The 19,232-nt window shown below is 42.0% G+C and overlaps 1 protein-coding gene across 5 annotated transcripts in view; it reads right to left on the minus strand.

Moving 5' to 3' along the window:
• The window catches only part of dab1a (DAB adaptor protein 1a), a 115,124-nt gene that overhangs the window by 11,743 nt on the left and 84,149 nt on the right, over window positions 1-19,232 (minus strand). For 4 of the 5 annotated variants that reach the window (XM_079575388.1, XM_079575387.1, XM_079575386.1 and 1 more), the window contains exons 6-10: window positions 16,038-16,157; window positions 14,633-14,671; window positions 14,290-14,352; window positions 11,147-11,200; window positions 1,166-1,228 (exon numbers count right to left, since the gene is read on the minus strand). In XM_079575388.1, coding sequence (XP_079431514.1) covers window positions 1,166-1,228; window positions 11,147-11,200; window positions 14,290-14,352; window positions 14,633-14,671; window positions 16,038-16,157 — 339 coding nt within the window. The remainder of the gene's footprint in view (window positions 1-1,165; window positions 1,229-11,146; window positions 11,201-14,289; window positions 14,353-14,632; window positions 14,672-16,037; window positions 16,158-19,232) is intronic. The other variant, XM_079575389.1, reaches the window with a different exon arrangement.

Here is a 19,232-nt window from a genome sequence, read left to right on the forward strand (position 1 = left end):
GAAGGGCAGGTAAGTTTAGCTTAACAGTGACTGTCCCCCTTAACACTCGCTCTGGTTACGGAAGCAATTTTCTAAAATTTTCCTCATAGACCATTCAATAGAGTTGTTCTTCATGGCCACACAGTTTAGTTATCTGAAACTTTATCAACCTAAAAAGTATAATAGAACCAGGCCATATTCTTGAGTCATTTGTATTTTTGCTACCATAGTCTCTTGTGTAACCTATTTTGCTAAAAATGTTCTAAAGATCTATGGAAAAAATGAATTTTCATTTAGAACCAGAGCAGGTTTTGATGCGGCCAGGACAGCAATAATGGGACAACCCAAGGAAACCAGAGAAGCCTGAGTTCCTGCACTGGCAGTAAATGCAAGTAGTTTAAAGGGATATTTCAGGATTTTTGACTTAGGGCCTCATATATATCTCCTCATATATATTTTAGTAGTTTAAAAAATAAACTACTATTCAAAGAGCTTAGTGGTGCTAGGCTAGTGCATGTCTATGGTAACTAGTAGCCTACATTAAAAACCTCTTCAAAATCATCTGGTAGTCCTTCAAACTACCAAATCTGATTTTTACAAAGCTCCTTTGTGAATTCCACATGTAGTAATGCCGGCCACAGTAAACAAACTACTGTAGATCCGGTAACCAAGCAGATCACTCCGCCGCTGCGTAGCTTACAACCAGGAAGCTGATGCTGCTCCAAAATTCTTTTAAATGCAAAATTGATATATTTAAAAAAATATTCAGTCAACACAGACATTTATATGGGTAGTCTGGTGTTATAAGTGATTTGCCTCAGGTGCACTGTGCTTGGGTCAGACTGTTTTTAATGCAGGCTACTAGTTACCATAGACATGCGCTAGCCTAGCACCACTAAACTCTTCAACTATACAGTAAGGACTGCATGAATTAAAAAAAAATAAAAACATCTCCAGAAATCAACAACTCTCTGGATAACGAGGAAATGAGGCCCTATGCCAAAAATCCTGAAATATCCCTTTAAGAGTATGTATGTATATTTCAATAAAAAAAAAAATCCATGGCAAGTACACAGAGCTTCAAGTCAAAAAGATTTTATATTGAGTTTGCGGAATCCAATTTGTTGTATAATGAATCCAACACATTTTTATTACAGAAAAAAAAAAAATCTGTGTCTTTACTCACAGATGGAGAAGTGATGTCAGGCGGCGTTGACATATCTCCAAAAATCTCCAACTGGTTGATGTTCTGAAAATCATAAGCGTAATCATAAGAGTAAAAACATTTAAAAACAAGGCACAACATATTATTTTGCATTTCTCAATATGATTAGTTCTATTCTGGTGCACCATGCTTTTCCACACCACATGCAAAACAGCACATTGTAATTACGGCGCCTACCTGAGTTCTGAGGCAGCCACACGGCGAGGGATGAGGGGGAGACATGGGATAATGAGGGCGAAATGATTGATTAGGATGACATACATACCACAGACTTTGACATCTTCTGCAGACAAAGGTGCATCGCTAACTAGCGGCTGATGCTAAAACAGACTAGCACATCCCTGGCATCATTACTGTACCTGTGTGTGCTGCCCTGGACAAGTCATTACTTCCCCCCCCTCTTTGAGCTCGAGGAAACAACTATCAAAGTCAGCAGGAGACCGGTTTGATCTGCTACATTGGGTTACCTTTCACATTCTCCCCATGATCTTCCCCTCTTTGCACATTAATAGTGTCTTTAAGCCGGCAGCGAGCGGAGAGAACTATTTATAGGTGATAAAGGAATCTAAGGCGGTGGATACATGGTCAGAGATTTGCATAAATCATGGAGGAGATAATTTTGACTGCAGATAATGAATGTGCTTAGGATTTATTTCAGTCCTATGGGTCAGCGATACCTTCTTTAGCTCGCTAATCAGAAAATGGATCTGGGAAGACGGTGTTTGATGCTTAAACTGTGTACATATTACAGACATTACTCCCTTACCTTACATTACCTTGGTGGTAATTGGGTGGAAATAGCATGCTATCTCGGAATAACGGAGAATTCTGCATTTTACAGCCTTTAACTTTCCATTGTAGTAAAGGTTTTAAAAGTTGTTAATGCGAGAGGGTTTTTTCGATTACTCCGGCGTTACCACACATTCAGTTTATGTCAGATGTACGTATTCATTCCAAGGAAATAGATTTTTTTAAATTACTTTATCAATAGTTTTCATGCTGGGTGAGTGTGGGCGTTATGTAACAATTTATTTACCCATAATTACCATATCTTTACACCTTCCTTACATATTTCTATTGTATTACCATGCGATTGTTATTCTGTAAAAAGTGCTATTGTGCGATCTATTTCGCACAATATATTTAAGTCTTCCTCATTGTGGTTAGGGTTTGGGACATTGCGTACTTTTGCTTTCAGTCGCTCTCTTTAAATCAATTCTTGACAGGTTTTCACCAGCTTTTAACTCATCTCAGATTTTAATCATCTTCAAAAACTTTGCAAAGTTAGACAGTTATAGACTTTGTGTCCAGATTGGGACCTCTTATTCTGTCAGTGCGAGGTAAGGTCAGGCTGTGAGGCTGATTATGAATGCTTTATTAATGCTCTGAGAGGGTCTTGTCTCGGCAGGTAAGGTGACCGTCACAGTGCGTCTGCTGTGCCCCCACGACCCGAAACCACTTCTCTGACAGCTGCCGTGACCTTTAAGTTCACAGTGTTTATTCTTGTCCTCACACGGGTACAGCTAAGACCAAAATTATTCATAGTCCAGCTTTATTCTGAGTTAAAGGGAACATTACCTCATAGGGATACAATTCGGCTTTCATAAACACTATTATATGAATTATATTATCCATTACTTTATAAGCTGTGGCAAAGTGTTTACAGTCATCAGTATGTAAATGTTTATTCTAAACGTTCCTCGATATATCAGATATATCAGGCCGATCTAGCGTGATATCTCCGGGACCGAAAGTGATGGAGACTTCCTGTTTTTGCATTGGAAAGGGCGAAGTCAGTGCTTTAAAACGGAGAAACTAACCAATGAAAATTGGCTAGTTTGTTAAATATAAGTTCCACTAAACCTGTCAATATGGACATGCTACATGTCATTTTGAGGCACAGAACGTGGAGAATTCAATCACTGAGTTTCAACCTCCACAATTGCATTTTTGATCGCTATGCAAAATGCCACGGCGAGCAACAGTATGCTAATACTAACGGCAGCATGGTAATGCTAACGGAAACAAATCCAGGCTGGGACTCAAGTATTTATGTATTTACAGGATTATAGACCAGACATTTCGGCCGCTTGAGTTTCCTTCGCAGGGTGGCTGGGCGCACCCTCCGAGATCGGGTGAGGAGCTCAGTTACCCGGGAGGAGCTCGGAGTAGAGTCGCTGCTCCTTCACGTCGAAAGGAGCCAGCTGAGGTGGCTCGGGCATCTGTTCCGGATGCCTCCTGGTCGCCTCCCGCGGGAGGTGTTCCAGGCATGTCCTAGTGGGACAAGGCCTCGTGGAAGGCCCAGGACACGGTGGTGGGACTATGTCTCCGAGCTGGCCTGGTGTCGCCTCGGGGTCCCCCCAGAACAGCTGGAGGAGGTGTGTGTGGATCGGGAAGTTTGGGCATCTCTGCTGAGACTGCTGCCCCCGCGACCCGGCCCCGGATAAAGCGGAAGAAAATGGATGGATGGATAGACCAGACATTTAGGAAAATTGTCCAAAAATATTAGCATCGGCCAATTCCCCAAAAATCGGTATCGGCCATAGAAAAACCCATATTGGTCGACCTCTAGTTTACTCATTTATGGTACCCCTTCCTTCTGCACACATCCACACCTACAGCATCTTTACATCAAGATTTCTTGTTGTTAATATTGTAAACCATTGGTCGACAATCTGTTGCTCAGGGAGCTATCGGTAGCGCTCTACCCATTTCCAAGTAGCTCACAAAGCTATCAATTTTTCTGAAAAGCTTGATGAGTCAGATTTGATAGTGCCATGATGAAACCACTCAATTGTAGCAAGTCAAATGTATCGATGCATTTTCTTTTCCTGCACCAAATGATTGAGCTATGAGCAGGTTGAACACAATCTGTTTTGGCTACTGTCCTGGGTGTTCTTTGTTTAAGTATTATCCAAACTGTCTCAAAGCGTGAGAGTCTGTCTGAAGTTAATATTTTGTAAAAGTAACTAACGAGGGGAAAAAGGTTGGAGACCCCTGCAACAGGTCTATGCCTCAGTGTTGAAAAGACACACAGGGAATACCTGAACTGAATGAACCTCACTGCCCTACCAAAAGTATAGTCTATGTTGCTATGGCAGCAGCAAGGTGCGCATGGTTTATTCATGAAACGAGAGGGTCAAGAGTCAGGCTGACCCGCGACTAAAGGGGTACAACAGCGGAACAGCAGAAGGCGAGAGACAGCAGCTCCCCTGAGCAGGGCTACAAGAAAATACTCTGGTCTCAACAGCATCATTCTAAAACCATTACTTTTCACAAATGATTGATTTCAGTAGTTAACCCAACTGGTTTCAAACGACCAAAGTCCTCGAGTTGGCATAGATCTCTTACCTGCGTCACAGAATCCAGGCCTAAATCCATGAGATTGACCGCTGGTTGTGGCTCTGGAGGAGCTGAGTCATGGGCATGGGGAGGGGGAGGAGGATGAAGATAATGAGCATGATGATGAGGAGGATGATGATGAGGCGTGGTTTGACGTCCGTTCTGCAAACACAGCCCCACTGTTAGAAGATGGGATGAAATGATGATACAAGTTATGCTTCAGCGTTGACTAAACCGTGACTTAATGAAAAATAAGGTGCGTATAAAACCAGTTTGTAACTAGCTAACGTGTATAAGCCAGGACCATACCAGGTTGAAACCAGGACAACCAGGAACAGTCGCATCTATATTGGGACTCATAGGCTCCTGCGTGTGTGTGTGTGTGTGTGTGTGTGTGTGTGTGTGTGTGTGTGTGTGTGTGTGTGTGTGTGTGTGTGTGTGTGTGTGTGTGTGTGTGTGTGTGTGTGTGTGTGTGTGTGTGTGTGTGTGTGTGTGCGTTAGTAAGTGAGAGAGAAGACGCTCATGTAGCCCCTCGTGATATCCGGGCCATAGCACAGTTTGGGGATCACTGTTTTAAATGAAATGTTTCTTTTATTTACAACATTCATAAACGTTCACACGGCCAAAGAATTCCAGCCCCGCTTCCCGATCGGGAGACAGAGTGAAGCTGTTAAGAGGTTTATACTTCATCCCTATACCTTTGGTCCCAAACTTGAGCAGAGAACAGCTTTAAAGCCTTTGTGTTTTTGCAAAGCCTGCTCCCCAGTGTCACAGCAGAGGAAACCATCGGGCACAGAGCCGGATTAAGAAACACGCTGGCTACGAGAGCAATATGGAGGGCAGGGAGGGAGAAGATCTGCTTTGTGTTATTGTGGCTTTTCATCATTTTAAGACCAGAGCTTGCATTTCCCTGTGACATACAAAACTTTTGATGACCAACCCCCCTAATGAGTGTGGCACAATGGATGATGACCTACACCGGTGCTGCAGTAGTGTTATCACAATGACGTATTGACCAATTATCAACAAACAACAAATACCTTAAAAACAGCAAGTTATACAAGCTTTTAGCCCAAATTAAAACTTAAAACCAGATGCTGTATACATACGGCTATAAAAGTTTAAACAATAAAACTACCTGGCAGAGGAGCAATTCTTCTAGCTCTAAGCCTTGGTCTCCCGATGCCCATAGCTTCTACAGCGTGTGTCCATCCATCTCTCTTGTCCTGCGAACTATCCCTCCGTGCCCATTATAAGCCTGCACTTCTTTTCCTGCTGCTTTATCTTTATCAATATGGCCGCCACCTATCTATTAGCCATCTCCAGGGAAAACGGTAATTACCTGTGCACATGTGCTCGGAATACAATTAAAGTAGACCCCCTAATTAATGCCACCTTGCCCGTCCCCTGCTGTGTGATTGATGGCATTGGCACGCAGCAAAAACAACAGCAAACGTGGCAGGAAGAAGGTCGGTTTGTGCCAGCATGGTTCAGGTCAATAAGGTTTGGCAACACATCATCTGGCATGGATTTCAGAGACCTTTCAGCTTTTCTTTTGGGGGGGTTGCCGCAAGACGTCGTCTCAGTGGGCATGATTTGCATATGGATTTGGCAATTTTCTCATTATCAAGAGCCTTTATTTATCCAGGATTGGGACAGGGACTCAAGCTTGTAGATAAGATGAAAACGCCCTCCTTTGGTTGATGTCGAGACACGTGTGTTTGGTGTGGACAACAGTCGGTCTTAGGTCTGTGGAGGTCGGTGAAGCCCGTTTTGGCCGGTCGGTGTCTGTCGTCGCTGCATTAGGAGCGCTGTGATTGGCCGAGTGTTACTGGCTGGTCAGCAAATCAGCTGGTTATTAGAAGGAGACTTTTTCTACTGTGTTTTTGAGTTATTAAAATCTCTAAATATGGCCCCTTCACGATAATTTTGCCACATGTGCTGAAGACTGTTTTATTAAAACAGTACTAAGTAACTCTTGCACCAGGTGTGGTAGCAAGTTACGATTTTTTAAATGATTAATTCTCTTGGAGGGTAATATTACACTGACAGGAAAGGCGAAGTGAGAGAGGGATATTGTGCATCCAATTATACAATGGAAATCATTTTTTTCACTCAAACTTGGCTGTAAATACTGTTTAAAGTGACGTTAGCCCACAGTTAGCTTTGCCTGTTAGCCTGTTAGCTTCTTCTTTGTGATTCCATTAGTGTGTATTGCTTGCTCCGGTCCGGTGGCAGTCAAATTGCAAACATGGTTTTCTGGCCAGAGACACCAGGGGGAGATGAAAGACCCTCCAATCATCCCATAAACACTTGTATAACCCCCACAGGGACTAAGAAAAGGATTTATTAAGGTAAACACGTTACTTAGTACTGCTTTAACCAGCTGGAAAAATATATACGAACTTCACTTCTGTGACATAAACATAAATAAAAAGGCGACTGGACTACCACCACACAGTGTTTAAATGGCATTTGGTTTACAATTTACTACTTAACGTACGCTACAAACATTATGCGCACTGTGCAGCTCTCAGGCTTGGTCTGGGGTTCAGGTCAGTGTAGATGTTACTCTCAGCAGGTGAGCGACATCATGAGGAGACCAGAGCAGATAAACCCTCCACCCAGTTCTTAACATGTAAGAATCTAAATTATATGTAGTAATTTTGACCAGCAAAGAGTTAACTGTTAAAATAAATCCCAGTTCTAATTTGTTTTCTTGTTGTTGTTTGTGTAAGTTGTAAGTTGTATGTTGTTGTAAGCATCAGTTACTGCTTTTGCAATGCATTCTATGGGGCAAAAAACATATGACTTCAAATACAAGGGAGAAAAATTGGTTTGGGAGTGTAATGTAAATGGAATCTAATGAGGCATGCTGTAAAATATGTGCTTGTGTAAAGAAAATTAGCCAGCACATCCACATCTATATGTATCAGCTATATGTATTATTATATATCTATTCTAAAAAAAGGTATGACAAGCTCAAACGACCCATTATTTCTCTCCACTCTGTATATGACACATGGCTAATCCAGTGCAGAGTGGAGTAGAGCGCGGTGCTGTGCTTGGCTGCTCAGTGGTAAATGTGTTGACCTCTTCATGTGGACAGGGCCAGTGTTGACTTAACACACTCACTCTGCTCGCGGGGTCAAGGGCTTACGGAGGATTGAAATGGCCTGATGTTGGTATTTTATTGACCCGCAGAGCTGAGTGACGCACTGACAGTAAACAACAGGAGACATGAGGTCATGGATCTGCCACCAATCATGTCATTAAGATGTATAGACACACGGCAGAGGTCCACTCAGCAAATCAACAAGGCTATTCCAACAGGGCCAGAATTTAAAGGTAGCTCGCTCCACCTCAAGAGAAGTATATCTAACCATAATATGGACAACTGCACAACTGTGATATGATTAAATGTTTTACTGCAATGATTTCGGGGGTGGGTGCCTATAAGCTTTTGCTCCAGCCCACTCCTTTTGAGCAGAATTTTAACTGCTCAATAAACTAATAAACTAAACTAAACTAAATGGGGCACACAATACGATGGGAGTATTTTTTATCATTTTATACAAATCATGGAGAAACAGCAATCTTCACCCAGTATAGTTTGGGAGTTCTCCAGCTTTACATTTCAAGTATAGTAAAGAATAAAAGGGAACCTAAAGGTTTATATTGTCTTCTAACTTAAATTCTTGATTGTGGTCCAAACTTCACACTTTCCCTGAGACCAGGACTATTCAATTGCATTTTAAACTGGACCAGATTTTTTGGAGGTCAGTTCCCACTGCGCCGGTCATTTGGTGAGCCCTAATTCTTCACAGTGATGAGTTTATAAGCACTTTTACAAGTTTCACTCCAAATGACGAGGCAACATGGATAGAATTTCCCTGGGATCCAATATGCATTATCCCTCGCTATCCCTGTTACTGTTATATATGTCCTATTTTCCTTATACTTATGGTGCGTTCCAGGCAACTGGTATCTTTCCCACTTGAAAATTATGGCTTACAACCTCCAGGTGATTAAACTTGTATGTAAACAAAACATTCAACATAACGTTATGTATGAAAGCTGGGACCAAAAGCAACGTTCACGTCACTGTTGCAGTGGTTTTGTTACAGTTTTAACATCAGCTGTGCTCCTCCACTGGGGGCCGCCATTACTGTCTTCATCTCCCATTTGAACTCGTACCAATCTTGAGGTCTCCGAGTTTATAAGCTTTCGTTCCAAGGCATTTTTCCAAGTGGGTGTTGGGAAATTTACCAGTTACCAGTTGCCTGGAACGCACCATTAGGCCCCGGATTCATACGTTTGTTAAGTGATGATGTAATCGCTCTACTTCTGGGTCCAACGGAGCTTTAGCCGTATTCATTATAATGGGATTTTGCTTATTTTAACCTGCTGTAGAGCCGACAAGGCTCTTTATAAACATCTGGTCATAAAGAAATATTACATTTAATTGGGATTTTTATTAGTACTGCTTTTCTGGCATTAATTATCCAATTATTTTTCCCATACACATCGAAGGCTTGTTTTAAATATAAAAATATCTTCACTCTACCTGGAGAAATGGTGAGCTATATTATTTATTTGAAAAGGAGGGACAATACATATTAATGAACATTTTTACAAATGTAAATATGCCAGATTATAGTCTTAGGCTAATTTCCATCTGCATCTATATTGATCGAATTAGGTGTGAAACAGTTTTTCAGCAAAAGATTCAGATAAAGTTGCATTTTTTGCTGTGTTTATCAGTGTGATGTCTTAACATGGCAACAGCATGACAGGTAACATTGCATCGCGGCAAAAGCAGCCAATTGAGTGGAAAGTCTGCAATGTTATTTACTGATCTGCCACGCAATTTGAAATGTAGGTCCTATTTCTATTTAGATTTGAAATGTGCATACCCTCTGTACTCAGATCTTGTATAACTTGCATACTTTAATCCATTTGTATTCCTTTGATCCCATGTTACAGCCTCGGCCCCTGACTGGCTGAAAGGCTGAAAAGACCTAAATTTAGTGTTGTTATAGCGGAATAGACGACTGGTCCAATTGGTTGCACAACAAGAGAGAAACATTGGATTTGCTCACACGCCGACACCTGCCAACACAGAGGCAATCCAAATAGCAGCATGTGCCGATAGAGCAGAGCACACACTTACTATGGTGTCTGTAAGCTCCTTACCAAAGCCTGGGATCAAATGCACTAGGAAACTGTGAGGCTGATTTCCAGTGCACCCAATGCAGCGGGATTGTCAGCCGGCGCTGATGTGAGAGTCCAGGCGCTGGCTGCAGATTCAACACTCGCTGCTGAGAAATGGGGCTAGAGAATGTAGGCCATGGATAGACCAGAGGAAACCGTTTTGCCAGCCAGAAAAGCAAAGTCAAACCCTGACAGGAACAGCTACTGGCTTTTGAAAAGAATAACATGACAACAATGAGGTATAGTCTATACTGTGTGTTTGTATCCTTGTGTTACTGTAGTTTCTTGGCTGGTGTATGTCCAAAAAGCACTGTAGTTGATCCATAAAGCTTTGGACTATAAAATCAAACAACTTGATTACGCGATCGATTAAGCTATTGCCGCCAGAGCTAGTATATTTGAAATAACAATACAAAATGGTCACAATCTGTATCGTATCAATGCTCTAATACCCTGAAACTAAATCACAAATCACATCTTACAAATGACAGCCAGCAAGTCACAACTCCACTTCCATTTTTCCTCAATTTTGTCTGTCTACCAGCGTAAATGAAGTGCACAAGCTCCTCCTGCTGTGTGGGAGTGAGGACTGCAGCCGATCCTCCAAGTCCCTATAGCTCGCGTCTTTAAAGGCAACATGAAGCTCTGAATTACATGGCTGTCTGACTGTGGGCAAGGTCACCCCATGAGAAACCAATGCAGCAGGCGCCAGAGAAGAGCAGCACAAAGACCATTAATGTGCGAGGCTGTGATATGTATGAGGAGGGTGAAGGACGTTCGGAGATTCACGCGTGCGGCGTCTCATCGGTTTTATCCCGACACACGGTCAAAAATCATGCACTGTTTCACCACATTCAGGCCACAAGTTAGACATGCCGCGAATACACAAGCAGACCACAGAACAAGTGACAATACTGTTGAACCACCACAATGCGATTATAAACAGAGGTGGAATATGTGGAAAATGAAATCACTTTCTATATTACTATGAATGCTTGAAACACTTTAACCCTGTATTATGAATCAAATAGACATTTTCTGTACTCTTTCCACCTCTGTTGAAAAAAAGGGCATCGACAACCACTTAGGAGGGGATCAGGAGCACAACGTTAGAATAGCACACTGCACAGAGCACTGGGTCTCACCAAACCTCTCAGGGACAATGACGCAAAAAGAGCGGAGATTCAATGCAAATTCACACGCGTTATGAAAGATTCTCACAATTTTACTCGGAAACCTGTTCAAATATAAGGCGGCTTTTCTTTTTTTTCTTAGGATGTGTCAGAGAGTGGGGCAGGAATGTTCTGAGAGGTTTGTGTGAGAGGGGAGGCAGGCAGTGGGACAGGCAAACACACGCACACACACACACACACAGGTGCCACTCACTGGGTGTCGCTTTGGGACATCATAGACCCCTTCCTTCTGCTGACTGGTGGGAACCTGCACCGTCCACCAATGAATGAGGCACAGAACAGCCAGAAGAGCCCGTTATACAAACCCTTAAGACTTAAGACTATCAGATTTTGCACTGAAACAGAATTACATTTCCTCTGTTGCTTATGACAACTGAAAGCAATTTATCTGCACTATTGCTTTTTACTGTAATTAATACATTTTTATTTGGATGTTTAATACATTGATTTAACTGCTTTCAGGTAATGTTATGCCACTTTGAATTGCCGTGTGCTCTAAATATTCTTCCCTATGGGAAAAAGTGCGGCTCAGCTCACCGTTGAGTTATCGGTTATAGATAAAGATGTTCAAGCCGTCAACTGCACTGGTTTGTTTTAGCTTTGGGGATGTTTCGTTTCTCACCTCATGAGATTTTGTCAATAATGAACCATCTTTAAAAGCAGAACTATGTAACTCATGCCCCCAGAGGCCATAAGCGCCACTGCAGGTGTCGTAGCATGTTGCGTTTTTTCACTCATTAATTGTCCGTGAGAGTAAATACTACGCTGAAAGAAAAGAAAAAGGAAGAGAGGGATATTGTACATCCAATTACACAATGGAGATAGTTTTTTTTCACTTAAACTTGTGTTGTTGTTAATACTGTTTAAGCGGTGCTAGCCCACAGTTAGCTTTGCCTGTTAGCCTGCTAGCTTCTTTTTCGTGATTCTATTAGAGTGTATTGGTGACTGCGACCTGGAGGCAGCAAACTTGCAATTGTGGTTTTCTGGTCAGAGACACCAGGGGGAGACGAAAGACCCCCAATCATCCCATTAACACTTGTATTACCCCCAGAAGGACTACGAAAAGGATTTATTAAGGTAAACAAGTGGGCTGACCTTGTTATTGGTTCGTTCTACAATCTCAATTTCAAAAAGCTTCCAAAAAGATTGTTGTTCTTGAGGTGAGAGACGAAATGTCCTGAATGCCTCAAAACCCAGTACAGATGACAGCTAGAGAACCTTTGTCTATAAAGGGAAATGCTTGGTTGAAATTGTCTTGATTAAAAGCAAAAGATTTCTTCAGCAAAACAAAATAGCACTGATTTGGCACTGATTTAAACATTATCGTATTAATTACTAACACAGCCTAATAACAATAGTGTACTAGCGTTTAGCAAATGTGCATAATGAGTGTGTAAATAGACAAATTAAAATCCTAATTGCATATGCTGCTCATGTAATTGTTATGTTTTCCTTTTACGTATATAGAGATTGAATAACAAGGATGAATTCTCTTCTTTGTTCATGAGTTTATTACTGCAGACTTGGACCCCACCCTCCCCTGTTCATTACGGGCCGATCCATCACTTCAGCCGTGTTCATGTGAGCATCTGAGACTGTGTGTGGCCAAAGTCATTATCACAATTAAAATCTTTGGAGTGCGTTGGGCTCCGGCACATCAAGAGCCTCCAGTCAGCTCTCTGCTCTCCTTCTCCTAATAGAGAATGGATACGGGCGCTTATCACCATCACAGACATGTAATAACTCAGATTGTCACACATATGATTGCATGTAATATCTCTATGTCACACAGAGATTTGACAGCGGGCGCACCGAGAAGAAAAGCTCATATCAGAAGGCATTGTGCGGCTGCCTAGCGGTTAAGCCTTTGTGCAGCTCTATATGGCTATTATTCAATATTGATGTTGTGCATAGAGTTTGACAAAAGAGCAAACGCAAAAGCGCAGTTTGTCAAGCTTCTCTTGGGCATTCGTCACCAGGGATTTCAGACGCTGCTGAAGTAAGTCAGACATTGGGAAGAGAGTAGGGTGTAAATGTGTTAAAATATAAGCACGCTCATGAAAGTTATTCAGTGATTGTTTGTGTATTTAGTCGGGACAGTCTATGTTAATGAACACACCTGAGACTTGTGTGGCCAATTTCTATCCGTTGTCCCCCACTCGCCTTTTCACAGTAGATTTTTGTTCTATCCAACTGCTCTGTAAAGTATTGATACATGCAGATGCTTGACATAAACTTGAATTCATCAGAGCTTGAAGTGGTTACGGAGAGCGGCCCATGGTGGAGGCTGGGAAAGTGCTCGGGCCTGTCCCATTCTAGCGGCTCCTCTCTAAGCCTTGTTTACTTCTTTCACATGTTTATTTCCAGAAGCTGCCATCTTTATTCATACTCGCACTCCTCTGTGGCTGGAGGCTGGCTCAGGCGCTCGCTCTCCGGGCCTGTTGGGGGTTCTCAGTGCGAGCGAGCGAGCGTGCGCGCTAAGTCTGTATACACACGTGCACAAGCGCCGGCACCGACTATTTTCAATCCATTTTATTTAAAGATCAAACGAGAGGCTGGTGATTAATCTTTCTTTCCCTGGCTTTCTTTCATCTTCTTGGGAAAAAGAAGGAGGGGAGAGCAGGAATAAGAGGCGGGGGTCTGCTTCCATAAAGGCCAGGAATAACCTCCCGCGCACCACACTCCCCCCCTCACCCCCCTCTCTCTGTGGGGAACGCACCCAGAGAACAGGCTCTCTCCTGGGGGCCAGCGCCGCGCGCAGGCAGGGCCCCCTGGAGCCTTGCAGCTGGTTGTTTGTCTCACATTGTTAGGTATGTTATGACCAAAGTGAGATATCACAACATCATGAGGGGGGTAAATCTATGGGACTGTACTTCCCTCCGCACTGCATTATGGAAACCCTTGGGCTCAATATTAAATGTGTTTTACACTTACAACCACAAACAGCATTTTTGAAAAGCTGCTTCTGTTAAGATAAACCAAAGGATACAGCTTTCACTGAAGAAGAAAATTACAATCCTTGCTTTGATTTAAATTCAATCTCCTACTACAGATTATAATAAATTATTAAGCACAGACTGTTTTATAAAGAGTTTTGTGGCTTAATTTACTATTAACTTATAATTTCATAATTTAGATTTGATATTGTTACTTAACTTAGAGGAGTTTGTTCCATTTTAAGAGACTTTTGTTTTATAAAATATGCTAAATTACATTCTTATGCTAGGTACAATGCTCGGATGAACTTTATATATATTTGTACTTCTGAGTCAAAATTTGTCGTGACATACTGTATGATGAGAACAAAAGAAGAAGAAAAGATAAGCTTGGGTATACCTGATAAATGCTTTCTTCTGATTGGTCGCGGATGGGCTCATGTCCCGCCTCAAAGACAATGTACTACAAGAGCGGCAGCGGAGGGAGGGAAACCAGGAGAGAAATTCAAAGAAACTGAGAGAACAGTCATGAACAGCAGAGGTGATTAGTCAAACAGTAGCTCCTAGTGTCACAGAGAGGAAGTTAAAAGAAAAAGCATGCACTAACTGGTTAACGGCATGCGCACGGACAAGGCATCCACTCCTGAGCCCTACAGCCACATGGGATATTGTGTGTCACACCCAAACAGGGGCGTCTGTCTCCCCACAGTGCACACGCAGCTGTGAAAAACAATGACCTTTACCTGGTAGACGGGGTCCTCCAAATCCTCCTCCAATATCGTCTGAGGAGGCGGAAAAGATCAAGCAAGAAGACAGACAAAAAGAGTTAAGCTGGTCAGGCTGAAGGAGCGGGAGGAGACTTTCACGCTTCACAGAATTCATACAGTCATTTGGCGATCATCAGAGAGAGACAGAGAGGTTTAGAGACAAATTAAAGCAGACGCCAGAACAAAGCCAAAGGAAGCAACCACAGCGGGCAGATGGTGGTACTGATCACAGTTGAAAGTGGCTGCGTAGTGGTGTGACTTTGATGACTTTGGGAGTTGTACTTGACTCAGCACTATTTCAACTATTGATTGCTGTTGAAGGGAGGTTAAGGGGCTCATATGTTACTAAATTTACTTTTTGTTTTTTTAAAATTTACAGTTTTACTTTGTTTCATTCATGCATGTTTGCCTCATTCTGAGCATCTGTCCGTGATTTAGTTATTGAACAATACCTAAACAAAACCATTTGTCTTCACAGTGAGCTGGTTGCCTCCTCTGACGCTTTCCAAAAGTTTTATTTCAATAACTCACTGCAAAAATAGTTTTGTCGTTGTCTAGCTAAGCATAATGACTGGGATCGCTGGCATAATTAACTGTTAGTTTGTTTATCAGTGTTTGGAGACGTTTTTGCTGCTTCAAGTGACCTGGAATTTTAAGTGGCTCTAGGTTATAAAATGTGAACTACCAATACCAAGGAGTCCAAATGATTTACTGTTTATACTTTTGCCCCCACAAAGTCCTTGGTAGGCAATGTGCATACAGTATGATACCACTATTTAACTATTTAATTGTTTTGTTGTTTATTTTCCCATTTTCTGCCAATATGTTTCTAAAAGCTGAATGTAACATGTAAATTTCTCCATTGTGAGATCAATAAAGGCTAACTTATCTTATCTCATCTTAAAATAAGGGTGTGACAACATCAATTTTGCAGCGTATCGTGACATTTTGCTGCAACCACTACTCTTTATTCCGATATCAATACTTTTGATGACATCATGCATTTTAATGAGCATCATGCACATTAATATACATGACGTTGCTCATTAATTCATGAGGCTGCAGTGCTCCACTGCTTTCACAGTCAATAGAGGCCAACAATGCTCAAGAACTCACTCAGAACCGTAAAGTGCAGCGGTACAATTTTAAGCACTTGAACCAAACACACAAATGCATTACTTTCAATGATAGTTTTCATAGTTATTAATAAGATTAACTGGTTCATTTATTCCTTTTGGAAACAGGACACTGGTTTCTTGTGTATTTAAATGTAAAGGTGGTGCCACTAACTCCAGAGGCTCCATTTTCAGTAAGTTACACATCATTTATTCTCTTTATAATGCAATTTAAAACGGTCACGTGTTGAAGTTGTGGCACAGACCTGGTAAACAGCCTGCTCACACTGTTTGTCCTTCTGAGCCTTCTTCTCCATCTCCTCCCTCTGCTTTATCTCGTAGATGAGCTGGAACAAGTCCCGCAGGTCCAGGATCACGGGCTCGGCCTGAGACACAAACAGACAATCAAAAAGAGTCAGGCAGCACGTGACGAACATTCTGACTTTTTCTCCAAAGTTTCTTCAAATATTTTGAAGCAACACACAGATAAATATGCTCTTGTTGCTTCTTTGAACTAAAATCAGTCCCAATATGGCGGTGGACATTCATGCGACAAGTTACTTCGTGATGTTGCATGAAAGACGGCTAAACACTGCAAATGTATTCAGCTTTAGGTAAGAAAAGTGCACTTAATTGTTTTCCACATCTGTTGTTACTATTTCCAGAGTCTAGAACCAGTGAACTGTTTCGCTCACTCACCTGTGGCAACACCCGCACACACAGAAAAGCGCATTGTGATTTTAAACAAAGCTATTTTTCTTATCTCAGGCAGGATTAGCCAAAGACAGAGTGAGATGCGGCATCAGGGCAAAAAAACAGAGAGGAAAGGCATGAAAAGAAGCACTTAAGGGATAAACAGCTACAGCGGGAGTAGATTTCACAATTATCCACCAAAATGTCAGGGATAAATATGAAATGCAGTAAAAAACAGGCTATAATAATGTTACTTGAAGCATTTGTACCCTGCCAACAAGCGACAAACGTGGAACTCAACTCCCATTACAATACAAGAAAATGGAACTTGAGCCCAAACAATATTCTCCACCTCTCGAAAAGCATTGGTCATTTTACACTATGCCGGGTGATGTTTCATAGTCTTCTTGGTAATCTATATTTGCCTTTTGATTCAGGAAAGTACAGGTAAAACAGGTGACTAGAGAAGGATCTCTCAGTATTAGGGTAAAATCATTCCCCATTTCAAACGTTGCCGCTCACACAGTCTCAATGCCATTCAGGAAACAAAATTTCATTCTTAATCGCATCAGTGTCACTTTTGCGTTGACACTAGCCTCACCTTTCTTGTCGGCGGAGTGGAAAAGGGCAGGCGACAAATCTGTACAGCGTCGCACAACTTGTAGAAACTGTCACAAACTACATCACAATGGAGCGCAAGGCTTTATCAATTATTGACTGAAGCTGCGCAAAGTGCACGGAGAGTTCACACGCTCCGCTCTGTCGTGCATAAAGCGCCGCTATTTTAGACTATTTTCTGCGAGTTGGTGTGCAGCATATTTCCCGTGACAGACACTCTTGGGGGAACTGTAGCCCCCGCTGAGGAGAGACAGAAGTGTATTGTCTCTATATCACACTGGGGAACTCCTGCCATGTGACAATGTATACTCTAATCTCCAGACGCTTTACCATGGGCCTCTACTGTTCGGTTCAAAATGGAGGACTAGTGGGAACTGAGAGAGCTGAGACAAGCAAGAGATGTTCTAAAGAGTTTTACAAAAAAAAAAAAGCAGCACTAACATTTTTTTTTCTTACCGTGCTTCAATTAAAACACAGCTGACGAGGAATTTTCTAAGTAAATGGATTTACTTTCTACGGCATACTTAGAATGTAGGCCGGCACCTGTATCTTCAAAGTTGACGGCTTAATCTGCTTTAGTTAGGGGGAAATGCTAATTAAATACTGTGAAAAGACACAAAATGCTAAAAGGGAAGGTTATATTTTGTGAATAAGGAATATACGCATGTACACAAAGCCAGATTTTGATTTTAGTCAGTGGTGCATATGTTTGCATTTAACACATGTCCGCCTCCTCAAGCACTCAGTTTTTCACAAATCTTTCTGTCCGGCTTATACAGATCACTAGTCACTTATCTAACATTTATTCATTCCTCATCTCCTGCCTATTTCTGTGAGCAGCCTTTTTTTTTCTTTTTTCTTTTAATTCATTAATTTATTTATTTTGAGCGGCCGTCTGCTCGACATCATACAGAGACACCGATGCACAAATCTTTATCTTTGCTATTTATTGCTCTTCTTCAGACTGTAGACTGGACTGTAGCGATGATGGGGGCGATATGTGAAATCTTCAGCTTCAACCTTTTCCTCATACAGACCGTACCAGACTGGAATATTTTCCACTACAAGCGTACTGTGGGTGGCGGTGGGTGTGGGCGCACGTGCCGGTGTTTTGATCACATTTTTTTCTTCCCGGTCTTTATTGCTGGCGCTAGAGCGGGACCATCGATATGTTCTCTCTCTCTCGGGACACACACAGTGGCTGTGTCTGAATGTGTCCGCACTATTCCCTATATAGTGCACCATATAGTGGTCACGCCATTTCGTAGGGGTGTCCGAATGTCCAGAGAGAAAAAAAAGTAGTGCACTCAAAATTTCCCACAATGCATTCTGAAAAGTAGTGAAAAGCGGTGCGGGAGTTGGAGAAGAACGGACGACAGCGACAGATCTTTGAACTAAACATGACACGACTGAATGAAATCAGCTGTTTCAATCGCACGTTGCAAATAAACGCTTAGGGTGAAAAAATGCTAAAGCTAGCTGCTTACCTGTTAAATGACCGATAACTTCCTCTCTTGGACAAAAAGGCGAATAATCCAGGCAGTTTCCTTATTGTTGTTAGTTATAAATATTGTTGTTTTCTTACTATCGTTCTGTTTCATAAAATACACATTTGTAACAATAAATAAATTCTGAAAAAAACATCACGCAGCTCGGAGAAAGTAGCGGGCTTCTGTCCGTATCACCAACAGAATCGGTGGACTATATAGTCCACTAGTGAGGGCCTATGTAGTGAATGAGGGGTTAGGGACTAGGGTGGACATTCGGACAGCCATTGTTTAACTCAGGGGTCACCAACGTGGTGCCCGCGGGCACCCAGGGGCCCTTTGGGGCATGTCCAGTAGCCCTTGGGACTTTTTCTAAAGTGTAAAACACTTCATTTTCTTGAATCTAATTCTTAAAATTACAGTTATTTCGGTTCTTGTGACTCGGTATGAGTTTAAAATAAAGCTATTTTAATATAATATGGGGTCAATATCCTATAAGTGAACAGTGTACGTTTAAGTCTTTAGGATTTGTTTTTAACTGGTAGCCCTCGAACAACTTAATGCTCTTAAAGTAGCCCTCAGCTGAAATAAGGTTGGTGACCCCTGGTTTAACTCATCTCCACGACTTAATGAGATGTGTGCAATGTTAAAGAAGAGGAGAGT

Source organism: Gobius niger, assembly GCF_951799975.1.
Source record: "Gobius niger genome assembly, chromosome: 17".
NCBI classification, from domain to species: Eukaryota; Metazoa; Chordata; class Actinopteri; order Gobiiformes; family Gobiidae; genus Gobius; species Gobius niger.